Raw genomic sequence first — 18,333 nt, forward strand, 5'->3', positions numbered from 1 at the left:
TTACGCGTCTCAAGTGACCAGAGACCACTGTCATCTACATTACCTGACTGACATAGCACCAGACAGGTGCACAAAATGTGTATCTGTAAATACACAAAGGAAAGACACCAGTGGTTAGGGATTCTAAACCTTCTGAAGCCATGGTGTTTTCCACAGATTTCTCTCTTCTGTATTAGGCCAGGTTGGACGAGGTTTTGTGCAACCTGTTCTAGTGGTAGGGTTCCCTGCTCATGGCAGAGGGGTTGGAACCTGATGATCTTTAAGATCCATTCCAACCTTAATGATTCTATGATTGGCTTCTTTCAATTTTCACTGGTCCCCCTGTGTCACCTCAGCCTTGCAGAGAACAGACGTGTAAAAAATGAACTAGTAATGTGATGGAGAACTCTGGAGAGTTGTATGGAGAACAGAGGGCAGTAATGCACTCACAGGCGTGTTGCAGAAAGAAGAACAGAAGAGCAAGAGTGAATTACTCTAATCCAGGGCCTAGATCACATTTGACTTTGTCAAAATGGAAGCTCTTGGAGTTCTGCTGAGCAAAATTACAGCATCTAGCCACAGTAGAATAAATGTATTCATTTGAAAGCCGTTTGCAGGCTTTTTTTCATGTTTCATTTCAGTAGAGGCCTCTACTTCAAACTGTGCTTTTACCATATCTGTGTCAATTAGGAAGAGACTTCAAAAATGGTTTGCTTTTAGAAAGATGAGAAAATACAGTTTCTAGGCTAAGTAATCACTGTGCTGTACTTTATCCGGATGCTCTTTGGAAAGCACTGATTTATGGTTGGAATATTTATTGAGACACTGAGCCAGGTAACAGACAAGGATTTGTTTTCCTAAAATTTTCTGTCACTAAAGGATAAGAATACAATATCTTTTTCTTAATTAGGAACAGTGTATTTGACATGTCTTTGCTAGCCTAGACATGAAGTTAATTAAAGCAAAATAAATATTCCCATCTTATAATTTAATATCTATTTTTTTTGCATACATGCATGTTTTTTAGTTTGACTATACAGTTGTACATGACCTGTTGCCTACAACCATTCTAGTTACATTGAGAACAGAGATACTCATCAATTCTGAACAGCTTTTTCATACAATTTCTAAGGACAATTTGTTCCCTTAATCTAAATTCCCAATGTAACGATGCAAGTCATTACTATTCCAGTTGCATTTTGTGTGCTTCTTGTAATCCTCTCCAGCTATCTTCTTCCATCAAGTGGTTAAAAATATGAGTACTAGTTTCAGAAATGCATTTTATTAAAATGTTAATGCAATTTTCAGAACTGAAAGATACATTATGCAAATCCCAGCAGGGTTATTTTTAAAATGCCAAATGCAGATGTATTTTTTAGGTTTGCATTAATTCATAATGCAGATAAGTGTGACACTAATTATTTACAACACTTTTTGTTGGGATGTTCATTGTACAAGTGACCTCATGAGTTGCTTAGCAGAACTGACAAAGTGCTGGTTTTAAGAGTTGTGTTTTTAAGAAAAAGTATGATTTTTCAAGATGATACCTCAGATTTCTACACTTGCTTTTGCAAACTAAGAAATAAGAGAGTCCTTAGAGTGGGCAAATCTCTTGAAATTTTGTTAGTGGGAACCTTTTAATTAGTCCATGATTGTTTCTGGGTATTTTGTATCCCTCTGAAATGATAATGTACTGTTCTTGTGTTTTTTAATGAATAGTTTTATTTTCTATATCTTCTCTTCCTATTTACATGTGTAGTTGAGAATAATCAGTGCAGTGTTTCTGTTGTCTTCTTTATTTGTCTTCAGGACACAGCAGGTTTTAACACCCCCCTTCTCAGACCTCGTGTGATTGGCGAATGGGTTGGCCGTGAAGAGAATGATGCAGACCCACTGGCTGCTGAGATGCTGCAACCTCCAATACCAAGGAATAAAAACGAGCAGTGGGACAGCGAGGATAGCAGCAGTCCTGGAGGAAGGTGGGATTTTCATTTGGCCTAAAAATGTTATAATTTGTGAAGCAGAGCTGCCTTTTTAACACTCCATTTCTGAGAGCAGAGTGCAGGGCTTTTAAATTCCTATGTCATAGTGTGGCAACATGCAGAAGGAATGGAAGACACTAATGTGTGACTGCTTTTTTCTCATGTTTTTATATGTGATTAACTTTATACGTATTTGCAATCACATGGTTTTATTCCCATGTATAAAGCTAAGTGTATGTGGACATGACTGGAGTCCATTGTGTATTTTTGTGAGTATAACTTCATTCGGATACTTAAAACCTTTTTGTCTTTCATTGATTGGTGGTAGCTGTTTGTTAATCTTCTTGACAGTTTAATGGTAAATCTGATTTTCTCATTTGAAGGAAAGCTAGTCAAGGGAAACAGTATCTATGTTATTTTTAATAGGACTTCTCAAAGTTCTTCAGTTCTTAAACTTAGCATCTTGTTGTTAATAGCAATTCTTTCTCAAAGGGAAAATTGGATTCTCTGCAGGAAATAGCTTCTCACAATTTATTATGCTTGACTGAGGGTGGAGGAGTATGTTTTTTAATGTGCTTCAGCTACATAGAAGATATAATTTTTACAAGGACTCCATTTTCCATTATTTAAACATACCTCTTCATCACAGACATGTTCACAGCCTTTTTTTACAGGGGATTTCTTTTTTTTTTTTTTTTTTGTGTATAGTAAGTGTAAAGCTTGTGCACTTTCTCTGTTAATTGGTTTAAAACACCTACTGTTCTCCCTCAGCCCTGTAGACTTTCTACTTGCTTGTAACTAGTACTCTAACTGCAGCAGACGCATTTTTCTTTCCTTTTTAAGAATGCAGAAACTCTGCTTTCCCTCTTAAAAGGTGTAAGGTGTTATGTGCACTGTGTGCTTTCTGCACTGGAATTCACGTCCCTGTCACAAGGAAACTGCTGTACTCTTACAAGCTGCATTCGTTAACCTTCCCCATATACTGGGAACATTTGTTATCCATGAGTACTTCTTTCTTCTTTTAATGAGATTATTGTGGGGGAAGCTGCATGTACCATTATTTCAAAGAAGTAGCAGCATGTAGTGATGATCCTCTCAGCCAGAAGCTGGACTGGAACCAACAGAACTCAGCCACTGGGTCTCTCCAGTGCCATTTGGGGAGAGTAATGGAGTCAGCAGTTGACACTGGAGCTTGATTTTAAGGGTCTGGGTTTTATTTCCATAACCAGCAGGGCAAAAAGACAAAAAATAAAGATCTGTTCCATGTTTCAGAGCAAACTGAAGATATTGTATCCCTTCTCTCCATAGGAAGGAGCAGAAATAAGCATCTCTGTCTAGAAGGCAGGAAAGAGGTTTAGTTCTAAGTAACAGATGATTGAAAGCTGCATATTTCTCTCTTTTTAGAGGGTGGTACAAGTTGTGAGAAACCTCACAACCAACACTATAATTAAAAAATGTGATTGATGGCTTTGAGAATAATGTTTGAGAAGTCTTGTTGAGTATCACGACAAAATCACATTTCCTGGTTTATAAAATAAGGAGAATATGAGGTACTTGATGCCAGGAAAGACTTATGGGACACTGACATCTAGTTTGCAGGTGCAGTAAGTGCTGAAGACCTGTTGAAAAAATGGGTATAATTTAATGGGAATACTTATTTTCAGTGGAAATGAGTTACTACTAAATTATATGCAGCATATGGACTGATTTTGTCTGGTATAATTCTTGGCTTCATTAGCATGTCATCAACTTTTGTAAGATATTTATAAAAAGCTTGTTTGCAGGCTTGCAAAATAATCAGAAGATTGCAGAACTTCAAGACAGTGGTGATACTAAAATTGATGCCACCTATATATGGAAGTTTAAAAGATCTGCACTGATCAAGGTTAATCTGAATGTTTAATAATAGTTCCCTAATAGCAGACAGTTTCTTTTAGGTCTGATTCAGTGTTACCAAGAATTAATATACCATTAGCAGAATTTAGAACTGGCTATGCAGTAAATGCATGAGAGCAGTAATAATTTAGTATATACCTAGTACATCTAAAAGTAGTGAGAAAAGTTTCAAGTTTTATGATGTTAAATAAAATTCTTGAAAGAGTAAAGTTGTTAGCAGTTGTAAAGAACCTTTGGCTACCTTATCTGTATTTCATTCATCTTCTTCATAGTTAAAGTATCATGGAATCATAGAATGGCAGAACATTTTGAGTTGGAAGGGACTTTAAGACCATGTAATTCCAACCTCCCTGCATGGGCAGGAACACCAGGTAGCCTAAAATAATTAAGTTACATTTTTACATGGCCACTGGAAGAGGGAACAGTTTGAAATTAACATACAATGTTTCAAATTGCTTTTTAGGTTTAGTTTAGCAATGCTTTTGATAAAAAGTGATAGTTAATTGGTCACTAATTATCAGGATTTATGTCTTAAGCCAGCAGACTCTCAAAAATAATCCTGATCTTCAGCATAAGAACAGGAAAGTGAAAAGCAGTAGTTGTCCCATTACTTCCAAGTAGTGTGTTTTCTTTTAACTATTACTAAACATAAGGAAATGCTACATTCATTAAATACTATGTAAATCAAGAGGATTAGGCTTTGACAGATCACTGGTAGAGTAATTGCCATCAGTGTCATGCAAACCTCTTTCTCTGTGTTTTTTCACAGAACAGAGTGTACAAGGTTTTTTTTCTGGTTTTTGCTTCATTCAGTAGTGGAAAGTGGGAAAGAACCATTATTTCCTCCTTGAAAGCATACATTCTTGTGATGATGAGCAATGGGGTCACACATGTAGTATATCTGAAAACCAGGCTCTGTTACTTCATAGAAGAAGAAGAATTATTTTTTAGTAACTGGAAGGACAGATTTCATTACTACTTTGACTGGGAAATATAGTGTAGTCAGTCTTAGGTAGCTGTATGAGTGACGTCAACCTAATGAAGGATCACCTTTTTGCTCTTAATGTTATGGGGTTTAAGAAGGAAATACTTTGTCACTGATTTTGTGCTGCTTTCTGTTACTGCTATAAGGAAGCAAGGTATTAATATATGATAAGGGACCATATGAAAGTGCTGGTGGCAATCCTTCTGGTACTGAGCTCATCTTTCAGGAATTTGAACACCATGAAAATAGGATTAAACTAATTTCCAAGTTGTTGTTAGTAGTTTTCTACATGAAAAATTTCTTGGAGAAATTCTGAGAAGCAAGGTTCTTGGAAAATTTTCTCAAGGGATAGTGTATGTATGTAGTGAGGAATTTGAGTGTTTTTTAATATGATGCTCTTGTTTCTTAGAGCCTGAAGTGAACTAGAGCTTGCAGAGGCCCCATCCATTACCTGATGTCCTAAACTCAAAGTCTGTTCTTCGTCTCTGAGGTCCTCTTTGTCTTTTTAGTGTTTTTCTTTGCAGTGTGAAATGAACTATCATTGATTACACTAAATGTTATACATTTGGAATAGATCTGCCTTCGTGCAACAGATGATAGGCTCATGTGGGGTTCCAAACCTCTATCCTCTTGTCTGTATTGTGATATTGTAAGGAGGCAGAAATTGCTAACTATAGCAAGTTCTGTGTTTGACCCTTCTGGTAACTTCTGTCTTGTTCCAGTTGTCTGTTAGTTATGTTAAGGACAAAAGTCAAAAACCATGAGAACTGTCATAAGTATACAGTCCTTAATCCTGTGGGGTCATGGTAACATAAATACTCAATGGAGCAGTTCTTTGTTGTCATCTTTGTACCTTAACAATCCAGATTAGTAATTGACATCCTGTTGTTTTGCATATGTAGCTTATTTAGATTTGAATAATGCCTAAAAAGCCAATAGGAAAATTCTCCATGCTCATTCAATGAAAAATGTTGATAGGAACTGAAAACACAAAGTGACTTCTAACATCTAACAATCAGGGAACGAGTGATAACCAGCTGGTTTATGTGTGATCTGATGGCATTAACCTTCAGTTCTGAAGGACATAATGGGCTACAGTAATTTGACAAATGTGTGACATATTTTGTAGAGAGCACCAGTAAGAGAAAGTTGTGCTTTCCTCCCTCGCAGCTTAAAAATGGAACCAAAGACCAAAGGACTAAAACAACAACAGCAGCAACATAAGAAACTGCTGGCTGCCATGCTTTCTCAGGACTCCTTTGATTCTGCTCAAAGCACAGCTCCATCTGTAACTGAAGAAGATATTGACAATGAAGATGATGCAATGGAACTGCTGGGTAACTGCAAAAAATTATGTGTATTTTCTGATACTTTTAGAGTTATAGATTAACCTAACAATTACAATATCTGATCAAACTTAAATTAGTTTGAAACTGCTCCCTGTGTTTGAAACTGAAGTATCCAGCAGCTGTGTGAAGGTTTACAGTGCTTAACTTGCAACATTCAAGACTGAATGTAATTAAGACCATTTATGTGTGTGAAAAAACTGCTAGCTCAATCAAAATCCCATGAAATATCACATACTTCAGGTGCTTAAAGTAATGAATTTGATTTCCTACATGAATCACTTGCAGGCTCTACTTGGAAAATGTATTTATTTATGTACAAGTAGCAGAATCTTTTTTTCTTAGCTGTATCACAGTTCTAACTTAAGTGGGTTTTATTTGAGACTTACTAGCTACAAATACTTTATGCAATGTGAATTGTAACCTCTCCAGAGGATTTGATTGTAATTTTACAGTGGATTGTATTGCATATTAAATTGGACTCTTAAGAGGCTCTATACTCACTGCTTCCTCCCTTTTCTAGAATTATTAGTTACTAAAGGAGGGAAATTGTTGATGAAAATTAATTAATAGTCTTTTTTCTGCCATTTTTAAAAGCTTCAATGTACGATGCTGAGTAGGTAGTCATTGATTTCAATTTTTTCCCCCAGTTTTTGCCATATAGAATTTTATGTGGGATCAAAGTATGAGAAATATGCAATCTTAGGATAGCTCAGTATTCTTACATTTAAAAATTCTATCACAAATAGTTTCAGGTTGGACCTTATATAAGTATCGAAAAGCCACATGGTTCTCTGCACTGTTTCTGTTTTTATTTCTGTTGCTTCCTCACTAGTCTTCATAGAATCACAGAACAGTTGAGGTTGGAAAGAACTGCTGGAAATGTCTAGTCCAATTCTTACTCAAAACAATCAGCTGGAACAGATTGCTCTGAACATTGTTCATTCAAATTTTGACTCTCCAAAGATGGAGTCTCTGCAATGTCTTTGGGCAACATGTTCCAGTGCTTGACCATGATCATAGTAAAAATGTTCATGTTATGCTTAAATAATTGTGAACTGATATGAACTTCCTCTTTTTTTTAAGTCGTTTTTAAGTTTGATGAATGCATTTGATTTTGCAAGAAAGAAGAAATAATGGGCTGGGTCACTCAGGTGTCACAGTGGGTCAGTTAGTTCTTTGTGTTTGAAGGAAGTCAGTGCTTGTGGCTGAGCTTGCAGTCTTCATGGAATCAGTTGGCATGTCCAGAAGTAATCCTTGGATTCTAGTGAAGGCCACAATTAGTCTGTAGCTGCATTAGCTCCATATTTCCTCCTGCAACTTACAGATCTTTCCAACTTTATCAATGTGACATAAAAAGAAAGCTGAATGAGTATCTTGTGCTGGCACAAACCATAGGACTCCTCTAAGATTCTGTGGTAGGTAAGTGTGTGTGTGATGTTATTGGTCTCATTCTGTATTACATACAGAGTAGAATCTTTTCTTAACTTCTGTGGAGAGAGTGAAGAAAAGTTATCCAACAGATGTACTCAGCAGTGGATGTACTCGGCATTGAGAGATGTACTCAGCTCTGGTGAAGGCACACCAAGATAATTGTGTCCAGTTTTGGGCACCTCAATTCAAAAGAGATATCGAGGTGCTGGAGTACAGAGGAGGGCAACAAAGCTGGTGAAGGGCCTAGAGAATAAATCTTATGAAGAACGCTTGAAGGAGCTGGGAATGTTTAGTTTGAGAAAAAGGAGGCTGAGAGGAGGCCTGATCAGTCTCTACAGCCACCTGAAAGGACATGGTAGAGAGGTTGGTGCTGTTCTCTTCTCACAGGTAATTAGTGATGGGAACAAGAGTGAATGGCTTCAAGCTGCAACAGGGTAGGTTTAGACTGGACATTAGGAACAAAATTTTCACAGTCAGAGACTGGAGTAGGCTGCCCAGGGGGGTGGTTGAGTCACCATCCCTAGATGTGTTTAAGGGTCGTTTGGATGTGGTGTTGGTGGATATGGTTTAGGGGAGAACTTTGTAGAGTAGGGATGGTGATTGGACTCGATGATCCCAAGGGTCTTTTCCAACCTTAATGGTTCTATGATTCTATGGGTAGGTCTTCCAGATATTTGAATCTGTGAAGGTATCTGAAACCAGATAGGTAGTATAAATGAAATTTTAGTTCTTGATTTTGGGAAGCATATTATCTATGTGCAAAAAAGTGTTTTGGTTTTTGTTTGTTTGCTTGTGCTTGGTTTTTTTTGTCTGGGTTTTTTGGGTGTTGTTTTTTTTGTTTTGGTTTTTTTTTTTGGGGGGGTGTTGTTTGTTTGTTTGTTTTATGTTTTAATAAGGACTCAATTGTAAGAATCCATTCTGGTTTGTGCCATGCGAAGCCATTTTTCTATCATGCATTTCACCAAAGCTGACAAAGTTTTTACAAAATCAACTTAAAACTAGGAAAGGTCACAAACAGGAGCTCTGATTCAGGGAGGGTGTTATACAAGTAATTCTGAGGCAAAACCATGGCATATTTGATGAGCAGCCATGGTTACAGTGATTATAGTATAGCCATGTTATAATAACTACCACTGATAATAAGTTCAGTATTCACATTTTGGTGTTGAAATTGCTGTGCTTCTGAAAGACTGGCTTTTGTTTTAATTATAATTTTCCAATTTGCTGACAGTATGTGGTTTATATTTGATGAAATTATTATGTTACATTCTGCAGAACTGCTGAAAACTTGAGGACGTGATAAAGTGTTGCGCAGAAAGGATGTTTAATTTTATTTTGGAGGTAACATAAAGAACTGAAGTTTCTGTCAGCTAATGTAGGTATTTTTCATTGCTGTAGTTTCCAGATCAGTAACTGTTACTAGGATTGAATTTTTTTATTATGTACTGCATTAGTCCATTAACTACTTTGATGCTTTTTACACTGCTTATATGCAGTATAACTAATTTGAAATCATGGCTTTCTTGCCATCACTGAATTGCAGTGCATTGTTGCATATAGCTACTTGACTTATTCTCTTTAGAGTTCAGTATTCATTGTTTATTAAGCCCTTTCTTAAAAAAAATTACAACGCCTAGTGCTCCTAAGTCTGGATTCTGTGAAAACAAATTCTAGTATTTATAGTAGAAGATTTAATGAGTAACCTTCTTACAATGCAGATTTTGCAGGACACAAACTTCCATCTTTATTATGTGTTCAAGAGAATATCTTTCAGAGTTTAGTTTATTTATTTAGGTATCAAAACCATGAAGCTGACTGTTGGTATATTTTTATTCTTTTTTTCAAAAAACCTCCTATTAAATCAGAATTTTCATTGAAGGTTTAGCTAGAATGAAAGATTTAAAACTGAAGAAATAATTAAGCTGTTACACTTCTGAAGAATAAATTCTGAAATGAATATATGTTCAAAGATGAAAAAGAATGTTATATGACAACAATCTGATTTCAGCTACCACTCTTTATAGAATCATAGAATGGTTAGGGTTGGAAAGGACCTTAAGATCATCTAGTTTCAAACCCCCCCTGCATGAGCAGGGACACCTCCTACTAGAGCAGGTTGTTTCTAGCCCCATCTGACTTGGTCTTGAACACTTCCAGGGAGGGGGCAAGAACAACTTCCCTGGGCAACCTGTTTCAGTGTCTCACCACCCTCATACTAAATTTCATTCAGCATTTCTACTGTCAAGTAAAAGTATGTTCCCATCACAACATGGTGGTTCACTTTTAAGATAACACCATGCAGGTGGTGTAATTGCCAAATATGAAGTGGGAGCTGCCTTCAGTCTTCTTATGATTAGAAGACTAACTTAATCCTGTAGCCAAGTGGTATGTGCAGCACAGCACAGACCTGCACCTGCTCAGCTGTGCATCACAAACTCATTGTATGATGGGCCTCAGGTTTGAACCACCAGCAAGCAGGTAAATCAGTGAAACACAGTATTTTCGTACCACTGGAAAAAGATAAGTTTTCTGTCTCATCAGAGGTAGTGATCGTTGCTTTAGTCCAAGTCACAGGAGAGTGATAATGGCAGTGTTATTTGTCTCATGTTCTTATCACTGAATGCTGATTCTTTACACTCAATGCAATAAGAAACATTGATGTTCTCAGATTCCAAGAAGATATTTAGCGAGGTATGATCTGGTATTATTTTTCTCTCTTTAAAAAGAGAAATATGCGAACTTGTTCATCTTACAGTATATTTTCAAGAGTCAAATGAAGTATCTTTGTATGCATGACTTGAGTATCCTCATTACTACTGCCCTCCTAGTGAAATTTCTGGAAAATTGTACTGTGTAGATGATTACTCAGATGCAGCTCTTTTTGAATTTGCCATAGATTTACATGCTTCCATTTCAAATGTGGTTATAGCTTTTATGAAGCTATTCATATGAAGTTTTCTTGTTCCGTCAAATTTCAATAGCTGGAAAGAGGAGGTATGCTCTGTATCTAAGAAAAAGGGGAAAAAAAAAGCAAAAAAGCAAAAAAGCGCACTATTTTATTGCTTTTTTTTTATTTTTTTATTTTTACTTACATTACTTCCTGAAGTCTGTAAAGCATTTACATACCCTTGTGCTTCTTGATGGTTATTTCTGATGTAAAAGGATTATATTATATGGGTCAGGTTTAGCATATGAAGTTTCATACTGTTACTGCTCTGTAGATGATATGGATGGCTAGTATGAATGAAATATCTTAAGTTTTACTTTTATGAGATGTAATTGACTTTCTAAGTGATAGGTATTTGACATTGAATGGCTCTTTCTTGAGAGTCTGATGTGCAAGATATAGTTCATCTCAATTTGAACAGAACTATTTGATTCTAAGAAAAATATCAATAAATGCAATTTACTATTATAATAATTTCTTAAAACAGATCTTCAGTCTTCCATCTATCTTGAATCTTCTTCTATCTGCATGGTAGGCAATTTCTGGTGCTCTTGATTACCAGGTACTTGAAAACACCTGAAAGATACAGCATTTGGATTGACAATGAACAGCTGAATGCAGAAGTCCCAAAATATGTTTTCTCCCCCTTTGTGGATTGATCCCAGGAAGCAGCTAAGGACTACAGAGCCCCTCATTTATTCACTGCCCCACAGTGATGGGGAGAGAAAAGGAAGCGGTTTGAGATAGTTTAATAATTGACAGGAAGAAAGAGGGACGGAGGGAAGGATGGAAGGAAGGAAAATCCCCCAATCCCAAACAAGCGATTCCAAAAGAATCACTCATCACTTTCCACATGCATACCAATGCCTAGTCAGTCCCCAAGCAACAGCTACTTTGCAAAAAAACACCCCCGGATTTTAGTTCTGACCATGGCATAATATGGCCTGGACTATCCCTTTGGTCAATTTAGGTCAGCTATCCCACCTGTCTGCCCTCCCAGCCTCTTACCTCTGTGGAATATAGGGAGAAACAGAAAACCTCGACTCTGTGCAAGTGTAATTTGGCAATGCCTAAAAGACTGGTGTGTTATCAACACTGTTCAAATGACAAATATAAGACTCAGCATCATGTGAGCTGCTATGAAAAAAATCAACTTCCTCCCAGACAGACCCAGGGTAATACCTTAAAGATATTTTCCCAAGTCACTACTGAAGACTAAGAGGTTGAATTGATATGTTTTCATGCATTACACTTGTCACTAAACACCTGTGTAAATATTTAACTATATACCATATTCAGTATTTTTTTCCTTCTGCCAATATATAAAGTCACTGAAGCAACAGAGACTCAGAGGTCTGTTCAATGTCATTCATGGACTTCATTGATTTCCTCTTGATGTCCTACACTAAAAGACAGCAACATCAGAGAGAATCTTTTTGTTGATCTAATTTTAAGCAAAGCTCTCACTGGTTATTCACAGAACAAGGATTTGATGCTTAAAGCCTTAAAATAATGAAATCCTGCTCTTCAGTTTTACTGTCAGTAATACTACCAGGTGTTTGATGTTTATGTAGAATTTTTAGACTGACAGTAGGTTCTAGTAAGCTTAGTAAATTCTATAGTTTTTTGAAGAGGCTGTTTGTAAGGTTAGAATAAATTATGAATTCAATTAGTCAGTTGCTGCAACATTTGTGTAGTTATTTCTGTTTTGATAAGCATAAAATGGGTTGAAACTGAAGTTGATTGTGCTTCATATTGCTAAAGGGAAAATGGAGAGAGAAAACCAATTATAGTCAGAGACACTAGACTCTCTTGAATTGAAATTAGTTACCTGAGCTAATAAAAAGCTTCAAAAGAATGTTTCATTTTGAATAAATAGATGTGTACTGAATATCACAATGTGCAGGAGTCTAAAATGTCTTTTTTTTTTTATAGTTTGCACAGGCAAACTATAAATAAGCTTATTTTAAGCTTAAACATAAGGAACAGAGCAGGGCCTCTGTAATTCTAGTTCTCTGACTGTTCAGATCAGGGACCTAAATGTCTGTAGTACCATAGCATTTTTATGGCCTGTATGCCTAGGATTTCTTTCTAAGGAAGGCAACATGTATCACTCATTAGGGTGTAATATTGAACCCAGTATCATAGGATCAGACTGATACTCTTCTAGATTCTCAGTTCTGATATTTACTGGCTGTTGAGACACAGAGGTCCCTTTGCAGAAGCTATAGAAAGAAGCTCTCCCACCCTAACAGTGTTTTATAAGAAAGACAAGAACATGATTCTCATAACCAGTTTTACTTCTCTGCCCACCTCCAGATATGCCAAGTACATCAAGTGTCTGGCAAATAGTAAAGAGCTGTAATTGAGTCAGGTGGCATCTTTTAGATAGCATTTTAAGCTATGAAGTGTAAGGAAGTATCTTTGAATGAGTTGAGCACAGTTGTTTTGTGGAATACATTGCCACAGAAGATTGTGGAGACTACAAGTGTAAATATACAAAACTAGATACATTAGTGAAAGATAGATCAGTACCAACTTACTCGGTGTGTTGGTTCTGGTACATTTGCTATTTCAGACAGCAAATTGCAGGTAACTGAGAGGATCTGTACTTGCTATCTGTGTGTTGCTGGCTATTTTGATTTGGGACACTGTGCTAGCTGCTCTTCAGGTCTGATGCAACATGAGTGGTTTGTGTACCATGCTGTCTCAAATAATTTGAAGTGGTATAATCTGAATCTGTATATTTGAGGACTGCCTGCTATATAATTCTGATTCTTTCTCAAAATTTAAGTGGCTGAAAATTACCAGGGATTTTCAATACATATTAATTATTTTTACAGAGTAGAAGAACTGGGATATTAATAATTATAGTTATAATAGGTGTTTATTTGCATATGTGAGGTAAGAACTTCGGCCTCGCTCATCTTCTACATTCTTAGTGATTATCTTTAGCATCACATATCCTGCTTTGCTATATGCTTTGTGGCTCTTGAATAACACCAGACATGGCGTAGTGTACTCTCTTTTTTTTCCTGCATTGAATAAAGGTGTCTTTTATTGGGAAAATATCAGATGAGCTGTACTAGTGAACTTCCTCAGTCAGTCATGTTTGGTAGTAGGTAGAAAGCTCACACTCCTTATATGTAGAAGTTAAACATTTGCTTTACTGTATTGAATCAGGGCTTAAATGAACAGGCTTTCCTATAGTACGTTACATGAGTTAGAGCAATAGGTTACTAGAACTCGGGTGAACAAGATACAACTGGTTAATGTTTTTTCCTTTATAAGAATTCTGGGGTTGAGTTGAAATTGAAGACAACTTTAAAACAAATAAAAGGACATATATTTTCAGGTATTGCACAACTGATGTATGGAGTTACTTGCTAATGATGGTGTGGATGCCAACAATTTACATTATGCTGACAATGAGCTGGACAGATTAATGGAAGAAAAATATGCCAAGGGCTGCAGGATATAGCTGCTACCTATGCATCAGAAAGTCCCTTGGCTATGAACAGCTGTGAGGAAGGGATTATGCTCGTAAATAGAACCACAGAATCTGTAAGGTTTGAAAAGACCTTTAAGATCATTGAGAACAACCATAAACCTGACACTGCCAAGTCCACCACTAAACCATGTCCCAGTGCATCTACACTTTTTAAAAATGCCTCCAGGGATGATGACTTAACTACTTCCCTGGGCATCCTGTTCCAATGCTTGATAACCCTTTCAGTGAAGAAATTTTTCCCAGTGTTTGATCTAAACATCCCCTGGCACAACTTGAGACCATTTTCTCTTGTCCTCTCACTTGCTACTTGGGAAAAGAGACCTACAGTCACCTCACTACACCCTCCTTTCAGGTAGTTGTAGAGAGTTATAAGGTCTCTCCTCAGCCTCATTTTCTCCAGGCTAAACCCCAGTTCCCTCAGCTGCTCCTTATAAGACTTCTTCTCTAGACTCCTCACCATCTTTGTTGCTTTTCTTTGGACATGCTCCAGCACCTCAATGTCTTTCTTGCTGTGAGAGGCCCAAAACTGAATACACTGAGGTGTGGACTCACCAGTGCCGAGTATAGGGGGACAGTCATGTCCCTAATCCTGCTGGCCACACTACTTCTGGTAGAAGCCAGGATGCTGTTGTCTGTCTTGGCCACCTGGGCACACTGCTGGCTCAGCCAACTGTCGATCAACACCCCCAGGTCCTTTTCCCCAGGGGCAGCTTTTCAGCCACTCTTCCCTGAGCCTGGAGCACTGCATGGAGTTGTTGTGACCCAAGTGCAGGACTCCTGTCCTTTTCTCTGAACAAATTGTTTCTAATTTTTTATAGTGATAAATTACTCAGAATAAGGTAATTATTGCCAGTAAGGGCACTGAGGGAAGTATAAATTTAGCAAGATTTTTTTTGGGTGGTGATAGACATTTGTTTATATATTTATTTATAAATAAAGCAAAATCAATGTATTTATTTTATAAGTAAAGAAAAACATGAAAAAGTATGACAGATTTAATAAATAAAATAATGTTGTTTTGGTATTACTAAAATATGTTAATATATCATTTTTATGTCAGCACAATATATTTTAGTGTTGGTTTTATTATAAGTATTAAAAATTAAATATTGTTTTTATAGATGTGGGAAATATAATGACTATGTTTTTTGCAAGAGAAAAATTGGAATTTGTTAAGAGGAAGGTGTTGGAAATCCCTGTAGAAAAACTGATTCCAACACCATGCACTGCACAAGAACACAGCACCTTTTCCAAAAATTCATAGTTTGTTTTTCCAATACATTCATTATTTGGTCAAGCCTTTCCAATTGCTGAAACTATAATTTAATGCTACTTACAGAAAACAGTTTTCCATTTAAATTTCATCATGCATACAGATGTTTTAGGTTCTGGCACAGTTAGTGGAGAGTGTATGAAATTTCTAAACTGTTGTTTTGTTATTTGTTGTGTTGGGATTTTTTGTTTGTTTGTTTGTTTGTTTTAATCTGATGTACTCAAAACTAAGGAAATAGTGAATACGGAATATTATGGTAAAATACTTACTAGGTATTGTTTTCCAGTAGTATACATTGTATTTGCTTCATTTTTCTGTTTTACTTGGTTTCATATCTGAGTTTGACACTATAAATGTGTTTGAGATGTAGGTTATTTGTGTTTTACTAATACATTAAAGTAGGCTTTAATTACTGCTTTTTGATGTTCAGTGATACTAGTGGCTTCTTTTAAGAGTTAGATTTGAAACTTCTATGTAGTCTGTTCCCCCCTCCAGGGGTGGGGGGAATACATCGTTATCGTACATAATGATGTATGCAATGTAAAATAGTCACCAGAATGCATTAATAATAAAAATATATAATGTTTATTACATTGTAATCTTATAAACTTAATTTTACATGACTGAGTCAAATGGTATCAGCACGTGTCGATACATGAGCTTAGATCCTTCTCATGTGGAGCACTGTGGTGCTTTCAGCAGGGTTTTGGGATAATCTAATAACTCTGATGTATTAGACTGAGTGCTGAGGCTACTTGTTCCTCTGCCACTAAAAACAAGTAGAAATAGGGAGGAGAAAGTGTATTAATTCTGTATGTTAATGTAGATAAATATCACTTATATGAGAACTTCATCTAAGCTACCACATATTAATAGATTCTGGAAGGGAACAAAGGGTATGTTATAAATCATACCCTCACGTTGCCACAGAAGTTCAGAGCTATGTCCTAGCCTCAAAAACAGTCAACTTTTAAGCAGCAAGCCATGAAAAGGCTGAATCTGCTTGAGTCTCTTACTTAAAATGTCTTGTGAAACCTAATTGTATATGTTTGGAATACACTGTATTCAAAAAGTATAAGGCCTAAGCAGGGCAGAAGACTCCGGCGGCAGCAGAAAGAGTCACTTTTCATACTTCTCTTTACCTGTTTTCTGCATCTATCTCAATTTCTCAGTAGATCAGTTAAATTTGTTTCTGTTTCAGGTGGAGTGTTTGATGGAATTGATCCCAAGTCTGATAGTGCTAGAATGGGGCTGTAGGCTAAGACTTTATGCATGCCACCACAGTCATGAGAAACCAGGTGTCTAATACATCGCTGTCCTCTCCCTCACACAACCAGCTCTCTTTAGTCGAGGATTGCAGCATTTGATCACTAAGTACTAGGTACAATTTGGGCATTTCATATGGAGTACATGTAATTTGCCTGAAACGGTATTTCTCTTATTGTTTGAAGTCAGGTAATGTCTTTTCTATATTTACGGTTTAGGTGATGCTCTTAAGTGATTTCTTTGCCCCTAAATTATTCATGAGTTCATTCTTGTGTTAATTACTCATGCTCTGCCAATAGTATGGGAAAATTACAAAGAGTTAAATTAAAATTAATTTCCTGAGGGCTAATTCCGTGTCTCTCTTCTTTAAGAAAATGGACCAAATATTTTTGGCTTTTCTCTGGGCAGGAAAGGGATTGCTTCTTGCTCATTCCAGCAGTGTGTACATTTTGATTCCTGGATTTCCCACCTCATCTACCCCAATTGCCTTTAGTTAAAGGTAAGGTGATGTAAAAGTTGTGTAGATATGACTAAATTACTACTCCATTATCCTTTTGGTGAGTTTTTCAATGGCTACGAGGCAATGCTTTGTGTCATTGAAAGTAACTTGGCCTCTGTTTGCAGGGTAGTTGTTTGTTGTGTGTCATGATATCATGTGTGTCATGATCTTAGGGGGTGGAAGGGACCTCGAAAGATCATCTAGTCCAACCCTCCTGCCAGAGCAGGGTCACCTAGAGCACATAACACAGGAACACGTCCAGGCAGGTTTTGAATGTCTCCAGCGAAGGAGACTCCACAGCCTCTCTGGGCAGCCTGTTCCAGGGCTCTGTCACTCTCACAGCAGAGAAGTTGCTTTTTCTGATGTTTACATGGAACCTCCTGTGCTCCAGTTTGCACTCATTGCCCCTTGTCCTATCACTGGACATCACTGAAAAAAGCCTGGCTCCATCCTCCTGACACTTGCCCTTAACATATTTGTAAACATTGATGAGGTCACCCCTCAGTCTCCTCTTTTCCAAGCTGGAGACCCAGCTCCCTTGGCCTTTCCTCATAAGGGAGATGTTCCACACTCCCTTCACATCTTTGTGCCTCTTCCCTGCACCCTAGGATGCCATTGGCCTTCTTGGCCACAATGGCACATTGCTGGCTCATGGTCATCCTCCTGTCCACCAGGACCCCCAGGTCCCTTTCCCCTACACTGCTCTCCAGCAGGTCAGCCCCCAACCTGTACTGGTACATGGGCTTGTTCTTCCCCAGATGCAAGACTCTACACTTGCCCTTGTTGAATTTCATCAAGTTTCTCCCTGCCCAACTCTCCAGCCTGTCCAGGTCTCACTGAATGGCAGCACAGCCTTCTGGTGTGTCAGCCACACCTCCCACTTTAGTGTCATCAGCAAACTTGCTGAGGGCACACTCTGTTCCCTCATCCAGGTCATTGATGAAAATATTGAACAGTACCGGTCCCAGAACCAACCCCTGAGGGACTCCACTAGTCACAGACCTCCAACTGGATTCTGTCCCATTGACCACAACTCTCTGACTTCTTCCTTTCCACCAGTTCATGATCCACCTCACTACCTGACCATCAAGACCACACTTCCTCAGCTTATCTACGAAGGTGCTGTGGGAGACAGTGTCAAATGCTTTACTGAAATCAAGATAAACCACATCTACCGCTCTACCATCATCTATCCACCTAGCTACTTCCTCCTAG

The 18,333-nt window shown here is 37.5% G+C and overlaps 1 protein-coding gene across 1 annotated transcript in view; it reads left to right on the top strand.

Moving 5' to 3' along the window:
- LOC104386914 (chromosome unknown open reading frame, human C8orf34) overlaps positions 1-18,333 on the top strand; it is a 138,794-nt gene that overhangs the window by 32,110 nt on the left and 88,351 nt on the right. The window contains exons 6-7 of the mRNA XM_009995596.1: positions 1,789-1,958; positions 6,013-6,179. Of these exons, the coding sequence (XP_009993898.1) occupies positions 1,789-1,958; positions 6,013-6,179 (337 nt within the window). The remainder of the gene's footprint in view (positions 1-1,788; positions 1,959-6,012; positions 6,180-18,333) is intronic.

Source organism: Chaetura pelagica, unplaced genomic scaffold (assembly GCF_000747805.2).
Source record: "Chaetura pelagica isolate M959 unplaced genomic scaffold, ChaPel_1.0 scaffold83, whole genome shotgun sequence".
Taxonomy (NCBI): domain Eukaryota; kingdom Metazoa; phylum Chordata; class Aves; order Apodiformes; family Apodidae; genus Chaetura; species Chaetura pelagica.